This window comes from Coregonus clupeaformis, chromosome 10 (genome assembly GCF_020615455.1).
Source record: "Coregonus clupeaformis isolate EN_2021a chromosome 10, ASM2061545v1, whole genome shotgun sequence".
Lineage (NCBI taxonomy): Eukaryota > Metazoa > Chordata > Actinopteri > Salmoniformes > Salmonidae > Coregonus > Coregonus clupeaformis.
Window position 1 is genome coordinate 15,187,472 of NC_059201.1, and position 9,740 is coordinate 15,197,211.

General features: G+C 42.1%; 1 protein-coding gene across 1 annotated transcript; it reads left to right on the forward strand.

Moving 5' to 3' along the window:
* Nucleotides 1–6,746: 6,746 nt before the first annotated feature.
* LOC121575915 (methyltransferase-like protein 7A) lies at nt 6,747–8,918 on the forward strand. Its single transcript, XM_041889207.1, has 2 exons — nt 6,747–7,328; nt 8,398–8,918. The coding sequence occupies exons 1-2, from the start codon at nt 6,834–6,836 to the stop codon at nt 8,629–8,631; spliced, it is 729 nt and encodes a 242-aa protein (XP_041745141.1). The 5' UTR covers nt 6,747–6,833; the 3' UTR covers nt 8,632–8,918.
* The last annotated feature ends 822 nt before the right edge of the window (nt 8,919–9,740 follow it).

Genomic DNA, 9,740 nt, shown 5'->3' on the forward strand with positions numbered 1-9,740 from the left:
GTTCCAGAGGTCTGCCATCTAAGGCTGTAACTGCCTGGGGTTGAGGAAGTAGTTGGGTAGGGATCTTAAGTTCCTTAGCCAAGGTTACATCCATAAAATCACCTGCGGCACCGGAATCGATCATAGCCTGGACCCGATGCTGGTGGCCCTCCCAGGACAGAGTGGCTGGAATAGCTAGGACCGCGTTAGTAGGAGGAGCTCTAATTTTCCCCATCACAACCCTCCTGTAGCTGGGCGGGGACAGGCGTTTCCCGAAAGCTCGGGGCAAGTGGAGCGGAAGTGGCCGGCAACCCCGCAGTAGAGGCACCGACGCTCCCTCATGCGACGTTCCCTTTCGTTGGAAGAAAGCCTGGAACGGCCTAACTGCATGCTCTCCGGGGAATCCTGGGGCAGTTCAGGAGCCGGGGCAGCTCTGAATGACGGAGTCCAAACAGGAGAAACAGAGCTGCTCAGAGGAACTTGGGACTGAGACACCTGACGGCGAGCCGTTCTCCGCTCTCTTAGACGATTGTCCAGGCGGATGGCCAAGGCTATGAGGGACTCGAGATCTTCAGCTGGTTCACGGGTGGCTAACTCATCTTGAAGGGGCTCAGATAACCCTCCCTGAAAGCGGACCCTCAGCGCTTCATCATTCCATCCGCTCCTTGCTGCTATGGTTCGGAACTCAATGGCAAAATCTGCCGTGCTTGGGGGCCCTGACGGAGAGACAGTAGGCGCTTGGAAGCCTCCCCGCCCACTGACAGGATGATCGAACACCCGCTTGAACTCTTCTACAAATGCAGCGTGGGAGTCACAACAGGCCTCCTGGGACTGCCACACCGCAGAGGCCCAGGCGAGCGCCTTGTCTGAAAGAAGGGTAATGAGGTAGGCAATCTTGGAACGGTCTGTGGGAAAACTTGAGGGTTGGAGCTCGAAGGTGAGGGAGCATTGGGTGAGGAAACCCTGACAAGAGCTTGGATCCCCAGAAAAGGGCTTGGGAGGTGGTAGTCGGGGCTCCGCCAACCGAGAAGGCCTGTCGTCACTGGGAGGTGACCGGGGGAAGGGGGAGAACCAAGGAGGCGTTCAAAGAGCTGGTGAAGGGAACTCATCATTTCGGCCAGGAGTTGAGAATGTCTAGCCATCAGCTCCTCTTGTCGGCTGAGAACGGCTTCATGGCGCTGGAAAGAAGCCTCATGTCGAATGATCACCGCCAACAGGTCCTGGGAACTGAGTGTTTCTGGGTCCATGATTGACTTGGTTATTCTGTCACAAGCCGGGCTAGAACTCCGGTCTCAAATGTGTAGAGCTGGGGGTACTACCCTTGCCACAGAGGAGATGTAGTAGGACCCAAATGAAACACCCCAGGCAAAACTCCAGGTAAGTAGATTTAATGTTCAAAACAGGAGGCAAAACAAAACAACTCCCCGAGGGGAGAAAAACAAACAAAAGATAACTTCGAATAACTTACTAGGACTGATCCGGTGGGACAAAGCAGGAGACACATAGACAGGACGCAATAACCAAGTGAGAAACAAGGGGAAAACACACAGCTAAAATACTCAAGGGGAAACAAGGCACAGGTGACATAGATAAGCTAATTAGGACACATGAGGAAAAACTAAGGCAAAGGGGAACACAGCTGACCTCTAGAGGCCAGGAGACAAACAGGGGAAGCAGGAAGCTGACACATGGAGGATGAGCCTACATTTGTGAAGGAACTGAACCTGTTCTACAAAATATTTGACACCCATAATCCCTGCTTTGCAGTCCTACAGACTGTCCCTAACTCTCACGCAGAGGAAATCATCATTACCACAGAGCAGGTCACAAAGGTTTTTAAACAGCTGAACCCAAGGAAGGCCTCTGGACCAGATAATGTGAGCCTCAAGACGTTTGCTGAGGAGCTTGGCCCAGTCTGGCAACCCATCTTCCAGTTATCCATCGACTCACACACAATACCACAGGCCTGGAAAACATTTCATTTCAACCCCATCCCAAAAAAGCCATGCCCCAAGGAGCACAATGAGTACCGACCAGTGGCTCTGACCTCAGTGCTCGTCAAATCTCTGGAGAGAATAGTGGCTCGGAACCTAAAACTCTCTGCGAAGAGGAAACTGGACCCTTACCAGTTTGTCTATAGAAACGGGTGCAGTACAGAGGATGTGGTGACCACCCTCACACACCTGATCCTGAAACATCTTGACCAACCAAAAACCTACGCCAGAGCACTCTTTATAGATTCTTCCTCTGCTTTTAACACCATACAACCACACCTTCTACTAGCCAAAATGAAAGAACTGGACATTAACCCACACCTCATTCACTGGTAATACTCATTTCTCAGTGACAGAACTCAAGGTAAACAACACTTTCTCCCCTCCTGTGGTCATCAACTGCGGAGCCTTGCAAGGTTGTGTGAGCTCAACCGTCCTTTTCATTCTGTACACCAACGATTGCACAAGTCAAAACACCAAGCATCACATCATTAAGTTCTCCAATGACACCATCCTGCTGGCCCTAATGGATGACAACAGCGACCTCCCACTGTACCTAGACAGTGTAAACAGCCTTGTGCTTCGGTCCTGAATGTCACAAAAACACAGGAGGTTATCTTTGAGCCCAGGTCAGTGGCTGACCGAAGCCAGGTCGTCATTCACAGTGAATATACCCAGCAGGTCTACTCCTATAAATACCTGGGAGTATGTTGATCATGCCCTGAGATTGAGTGTCCATGTGGACTATGTGTGCTAAGGTGCAACAGCGTATGTACTTTCTCCGCAGGCTGAGGTCTTTCGGAGCAAGCTTGGAAATACTGAACTTGTTCTTCTGCTCCACTATCCAGAGTGTTTTGCAGTACTGCATCACTGCTTGGTACAACAGTGTCATGGGACAGGCAAAAGCCAGGGTGACAAGTCTGCTGAAAACTGCTTCAAAAATAAATCGGTAAGCTGACCAACAAAACCTTTCTGAACAGCTACCACACAAACATGCTGAGGATGGCAAACAAAATAGCAGAGCACCCTTCCCATGTGCTCAACTCAGAGTTTGTGCTCCTGCCATCCAGGAAGCACTACAGAATCCCCCTGTGCAAACTGGTCAGGTACAAAAACGAATGTGCCACATGCACTCACCCTTATGAACAAATAAGGAGGACATTAGGGACATGGGGATACAGTAGATTCACTCATTTGGGAACGGGCAATAGTGAAAAGTGATAAGTGAAATATAACTAAATGTGTTAAATAAGCATGGACATTGGATCTATAGGGTTGTGCAATAACATTACGTGCAACGATCAGGGACCTTGGACATTAAGGAGATGTGTAACATTGAGTATAGGAGGGACAGCATTGTAATGTGGAAGGGAGGGGTAAGAGTCCTTAAGCTGTCATTCTTGTTTAATTTTTTCATGAATGTGTATGTTTGATGTTATGTCTCGCCTATGCCATGTCTCACCATATCGCAGTGGATTTTCTTGTATGTAAAGTAAATATCTGTGAAAATCAGACAATATAGAAATATCTAATCTAATCTAGTGGAGAGCCTCATTCTGGTCCAAATATGATAATTAGGGCCCTCACAGAATCCAGGCATTAAAAAATATTAAAACATGTATCAACTAATGTATTGAAAATGTATTAATTTGCCCAAGTTTAGTTCATAAGACATGAACAGAATGTATCAGTGATTCGTATTTCCTGCAACTTTCTGAAGAGGCAACGAGAATGCCCCTGTCTATGTGTGTGTGTGGTGCGAGTGTTTACCACTTCGTGTAGCCATTAGCGATGATGCTAACTACATCCCAAAATAAAAATGTATCTAGTTTTTTTCCAGACCTCAAAAGTGGTCTCCTGATGTGGTTTAAGCATTGTTATGGATTTAGAACATCCAATTTTGTTGTTTTTCTAATTTAAAAAATGAATGTTGAGAGCAAAAAACATAAAAAATAAGCATAAACCTGGAAAAACTAAACATTTAATGTATTTGTCAAGATACTTCATTTTTCATTTTTAATAAAATACATAATTTGAAGAACAAACATCATTGTGGCAATTCATATCTTGAAGTAAATAAGACTTTAATCTCAAAAGAAGACAGGTTAAATGTTAAAAAAGGTTTAATATTATCTTATTTAAAAAATTGTCCTGATCATATAGGCCTAGACCAAGACAATATCCAAAACAATTAACAATACAAGGAGACATTGAGGCACCAATAAACTTCATGATCAAACAATACATTATGGGTTGTGCTGTCAAGTAAAGTCAGAAACTACATTCTCTGTGTTTAGGCATATCCCAGCCCACTGGCTGAAAAGTATAATCAACACCTGTTCAGTGTAACAATGTTATTTTCTTAATGCTATTGCTTTTGTTACTTACTTGTGCATAAAATTTACTCTCACATCTTTAACTCAACATTGTCAATATCTCTCACCTAATAAAGTTGTCTGTATTGCATAAAATAGAGTGTGTATTCATCTGATGAGATCACCTCTTTGTAACCAAATTATAGTGCAACAAGCTGGTTGTTCTTCAGGGAGAATGGAGGCTCAGAATACTAGGAGAAGAGGACCACTGCCATCTAGTGGAAATAAACTCACTAATGGGCCCTTTCTATCCAATGAGCAATGTGCTGTGTCTGCATGACATGTGCAGGGCCAGTGAGTTTTTCCTGGTCAGGAAATTATACATCTTAGTCTGGGACAAGAGTATTTTCTGACCACCTTATCAGACAAAAATGTTAGGTATGATTACTTTGGAGTTTTCTCCTGGCCATTGATTTGACATGAAAATGTCTGTACGCACCACTGTAAGTTGCTCTGGATAAGAGTGTGTGCTAAATTACGTAAATGTAAAAAAACAAATAGTCTAGCCTACATTGTACAATCACTACAGTACATTAAAATTAGCAATAATAACACTGACAATAATACAGATTTTGAACATTTCCTATCACTATTCTGATTATTTGATGTAAAGAAAGCCCTTACTGTACTGCTGGGTGGCTGGCGCTGGTCTGGTGTGTTGAATTTGACAGTGGTAGTGATGGGCTGTCTGTGTCCACTCTGTCATTCCATGACACAACTTCCAAAGGCTGAATAATCTTTCTGCAGAAGACCTGTGAAGTATTACGAATTTATCACATGTATAACTTTGACTGGTTCTGTACAATAATAAGCAGGCAAGCCTAGGTTTGAGTCACAGATGGGATGTTTAGTTTTTATTTGTCACAGATCACACATCATGTGAAAGTATGGTAGGTAGCATCTTTAATTTTTCTGAAAGTGTTTCCCCAGACCAATGTGTTTGTTTATGCAAACTAACAAATCAACACCAGGTTTACAGATACATTTTGGTTTAATATCTTTACATTTAAAATGATGCACTCTCAAAATAAACAGAATGTTTCACTTGCTGTGTGTTAATAGGTGTATGTGATGAAAGACTCCTGCACCTGCAAGTTACCTGATGTGTGTACACTGCTTCTAAACTAATATGGGTTTAAAGTGAACCTATGCTCACATAACAACAGCCATACCATTCCTGTAACATCATGAAAGACAGCTACGCAGACAGATATACAAGATAGGCAAAGACAGCTAAGGTAGGAGCAAAGTGCACAGCAGTCAGTATAATGGTCACCGGCAGAGAGCTGACGCAATAAGTTAGTCATTTAAAAGAGGGAGATTTCAATGACAGCATTGATAATTCCCCTCTGTTCAGTTGGCTAGAGAGCAAGCCTTGTCACGCCTGGCTGGCATACTGGCATGAACAAACAGAGCAAAGCATGAGGGGAAATGGGCAATAGTAGCTAATGCATTTCAGAAGATAAGGTGCCTTTATACTATTCAATTGACACGTTCACTTACTGGAGTATGTGATAGGCCTATCTGGCTTATATGATTATGATGGTCATAATGCTTCTTGACAGTTTCATAAAGTGTATTTTCTTAGTCCAAGTAAAGTGACACAGGATGGTCATAATGCTTCATGACAGTGTGATAAAGTGTATTTTCTACAAGTTATGTCAAATGTAATTTAAAAAATCATGACTGTAAAGAATTCATTACAACAACAACAACATCAAAGGATTTAAGAAACAAACTTTCAAACGAAAGGAAACTTCTTGGCAGGTAAAAAACTAATTTGAATAAATCTGGGTTTTGACACTCTTATGTAGGTATCATAACCAGCCATAAAATAAAATAATATACTATATGTCACAACAGGTGTAAATATATGGGTCATGACAGTGTTATGAGCATATTATGACAGGTTATGTCAGCCGTTATGACATATTATGTCATGGTTATGACCGAATGCACTGTATGCCCTCCAAGGCACACCCATGGCTGCACCCCTGCCCAGTCATGTAAAATCCATAGATTAGGGCATAATATATTTAATTCAATTGACTGATTTCCTTATATGAACTGTAACTCAGTAAAATCTTTGAAATTGTTGCATGGTGAGTTTTATTTTTGTTCAGTATATTTCAGTGCCAGAAATATGGGAGGGAAAGGGAGCGATTGTTATTAGATTTGAGGAGTTATTGGGTTGAAGAGCCAAGATTAACTGAACTTCTGGGGAAATCTTCAGGGGATATAGTTTTTAATTATGTATTTCGTTTCCTTAGGGAGACGAGAATATTGGGTAGGATTTTGACCTTCCAGTTTCTGGTCCACACTCCAGTCCAGTTGGTGGCGGTAATGCACCTTAAAATTGGTTGCCAACCGTCATAAAAAATCCACAGAAGAAGAAGAAGAAGACAAAGAAGAAGAAGAGTTTGACACAACACATTATTTGGACTATATCAGCTTCTGCAGCTGATCAGGACTCAACAAACGCAAAATGACTTTTTTAATGAATTTCTTTACGCTTATTTTCAAGGCAGTAACGTTGCCCCTCCAATTAATGGAGGTGGTTGGCATGTATGGCATCTACAAGCGTGTCTTTCCATTTCTAATGTACAAGATATCTTCGACCTACAACAAGAAAATGAACGACAAAAAGAAGGATCTTTTCAGCAATCTCTCAGAGTTCACCAAAGGCAATGGCCCGCTTCGCATTTTGGAGATTGGTTGCGGAAGCGGGGCTAACTTTGAATTCTACCCGTCTGGTTGCAAGGTGGTTTGCACCGACCCTAATCCTCACTTCGAGAAGTATCTACAAAAGAACCTGACTGTCAATGATCACCTAATATTTGAAAGCTTTGTGGTCGCTTCGGGAGAGGACATGGGGGCAGTGAAAGATGACTCCGTGGACGTTGTGGTCTGCACGCTTGTGCTGTGTTCTGTCAACGACATACCGCGAACATTGCAGGAGGTGCATCGCATACTAAGGCCTGTAAGTTGATTTTTCTTATTTATAGTAGAAACATTTGAGCGCTTATCCATGGGGAAAGGAAACAATACATCCATTCCCAAATTGAAAATATTGGCCATGGTCTCAGCTTTCAGCGTAGTTAAATTATGTTTTTCAGAGAAATGTCATTAACGCGCTGCTGTCAACAGAGATTATACACTGAGTATACAAAACATTAGGAACACCTGCTCTTTCCATGACAGACTGACCAGGTGAAAGCTATGATCCCTTATTGATGTCACTTGTTAAATCCACTTCAGTCAGTGTAGATGGATTTTTAAATAAGGATTTTTAAGCCTTGAGACAATTGAGACATTGATTGTGTATATGTGCCATTAAGAATGAATGGCAAGACAAAATATTTAAGTGCCTTTGAACGGGGTATGGTAGTAGGTGCCAGGCGCACTGGTTTGAGTGTCAAGAACTGCAACGCTGCTGTTTTTTCACGCTCAAGTTTCCCGTGTGTAACAACAATAGTCCACCACCCAAAGGATATCCAGCCAACTTGACACAACTGTGGGAAGCATTGGAGTCAACATGGGCCAGCATCACTGTGGAATGCTTTCGACACCTGGTGGAGTCCATGGCCTGACGAATTGAGGCTGTTCTGAGGGCAAAAGGGGGAGCAACTCAATACTAAGAAGGTGTTCCAAATGTTTTGTACACTGTGTATAACTGAGGTCTCCACTATTGTTAGGGCTTACTGTGTAGATTGTGTAGTCTTAATGATTGAAACTACTTTCTTATGAATATTAGGCTATAGCTGATAGCTGGGAAGTTGCAGTGAGCTATAGCAGCCACCAAACGTATGCAATATAGCTACACTGTAACTCATTCAATTTAGTTGATTGAATCATCAGAAACTACACGAGCTAGTGGGTAATGAATACACCACTGTGCAGGCACTTGAATCACTAAACATAAATGCCCTGCTGTGACTAGTTTTAGAAGACTGTCATGTTTATAAGTTTCAACTAAATAGTCAGTTACTTTCTACTAAACAGTGGTATGGACTGAAGGTGGTAACTTTTGTTGTTTCAATGTCCAACAGGGTGGTGCTCTGTACTTTTTGGAGCATGTAGTGGCGGACCCATCCTCTTGGACATACTTCTTCCAGCACGTCCTCCAGCCGATATGGTACTACTTTGGGGATGGATGTGAAGTAGTTAGGGCGACATGGAAAGATCTGGAGACTGCTGGGTTCTCTGAGCTCAAACTGAGGCACATCGAGGCACCGCTCAACTTCATGATCAAACCACATATTATAGGCTATGCTGTCAAGTAAAGTTTGACTAAAAAAATCTAAAAAGCACTTGCACATCGGAGTTATCTCATTGCAAGTGTGTGGGAATAATGTGATGACAGTTTAAAGAAAAGAGAAACCTGCACAGTGCTCTTGCTTGTATCACATATATTTTTTAAAGTTATGTTTAAGCTATGTAAGCTTTAATATAATAAGTGATAAGCAAGAGTGCGTGTTTCTCTTTTCTTTAACGTCTTAAGGATCGGACCCTTTAAAAAAATGTTTGTCTAAAATGACATACCCAAATCTAACTGCCTGTAGCTCAGGACCTGAAGCAAGGATATGCATATTCTTGATACCATTTGAAAGGAAACACTTTGAAGTTTGTGGAAATGTGAAATTACTATAGGAGAATATAACACATTAAATCTGGTAAAAGATAATACAAACCAAAAAAAACATGCGTTTTCTATTTATTTTTTTGTTACAGAATCTTTGAAATGCAAGAGATTTTGGCCACTAGATGGCAGTAGTGTGTGTAAAGTCTCAGGTTGATCCAGTGAAGCATTGCAAAACTGGACTATTTTGTATCAAGTCGGCCCAAATGTGCCGAATTGGTCAAATTATACATTTTCAAGTACATAACTATACAGAACATAAAAAAATTATATGGTAATACAAAATGTAAGTTTACACACTGCCAGGAATGTCATACATGATGGATCTTTAGCTTATACACTAACTTTCACACATCTAGATGGCCGGGCCGGGTGGGTGTGGAGCCAGAGACAGCAGGGGTTCAAACTGTAGAACCCAGTTCCTACATTTGAATATAAAAATTGATTGTATCAAACAAAACTATGCTACATTTTATCTCTGGGACCCTTAGGATGACAAATCAGAGAAAGATTACTGAATGTAAGTACATTATTTACCTTCAGAGGTAAACCAGTTGCCGTGATAGGTTTTTTGTTGTTGTGCATTCTCCTCAAACAATAGCATGGTATTTTGTCACTGTAATAGCTACTGTAAATTGGACAGTGCAGTTAGAATGTAAGCTTTCTGCCCATATAAGACATGTCTATGTCCTGGAAAGTTTTCTAATCACATTAGCGCACGTTAGCTCAACCGTCCCATATACGGGACACCGA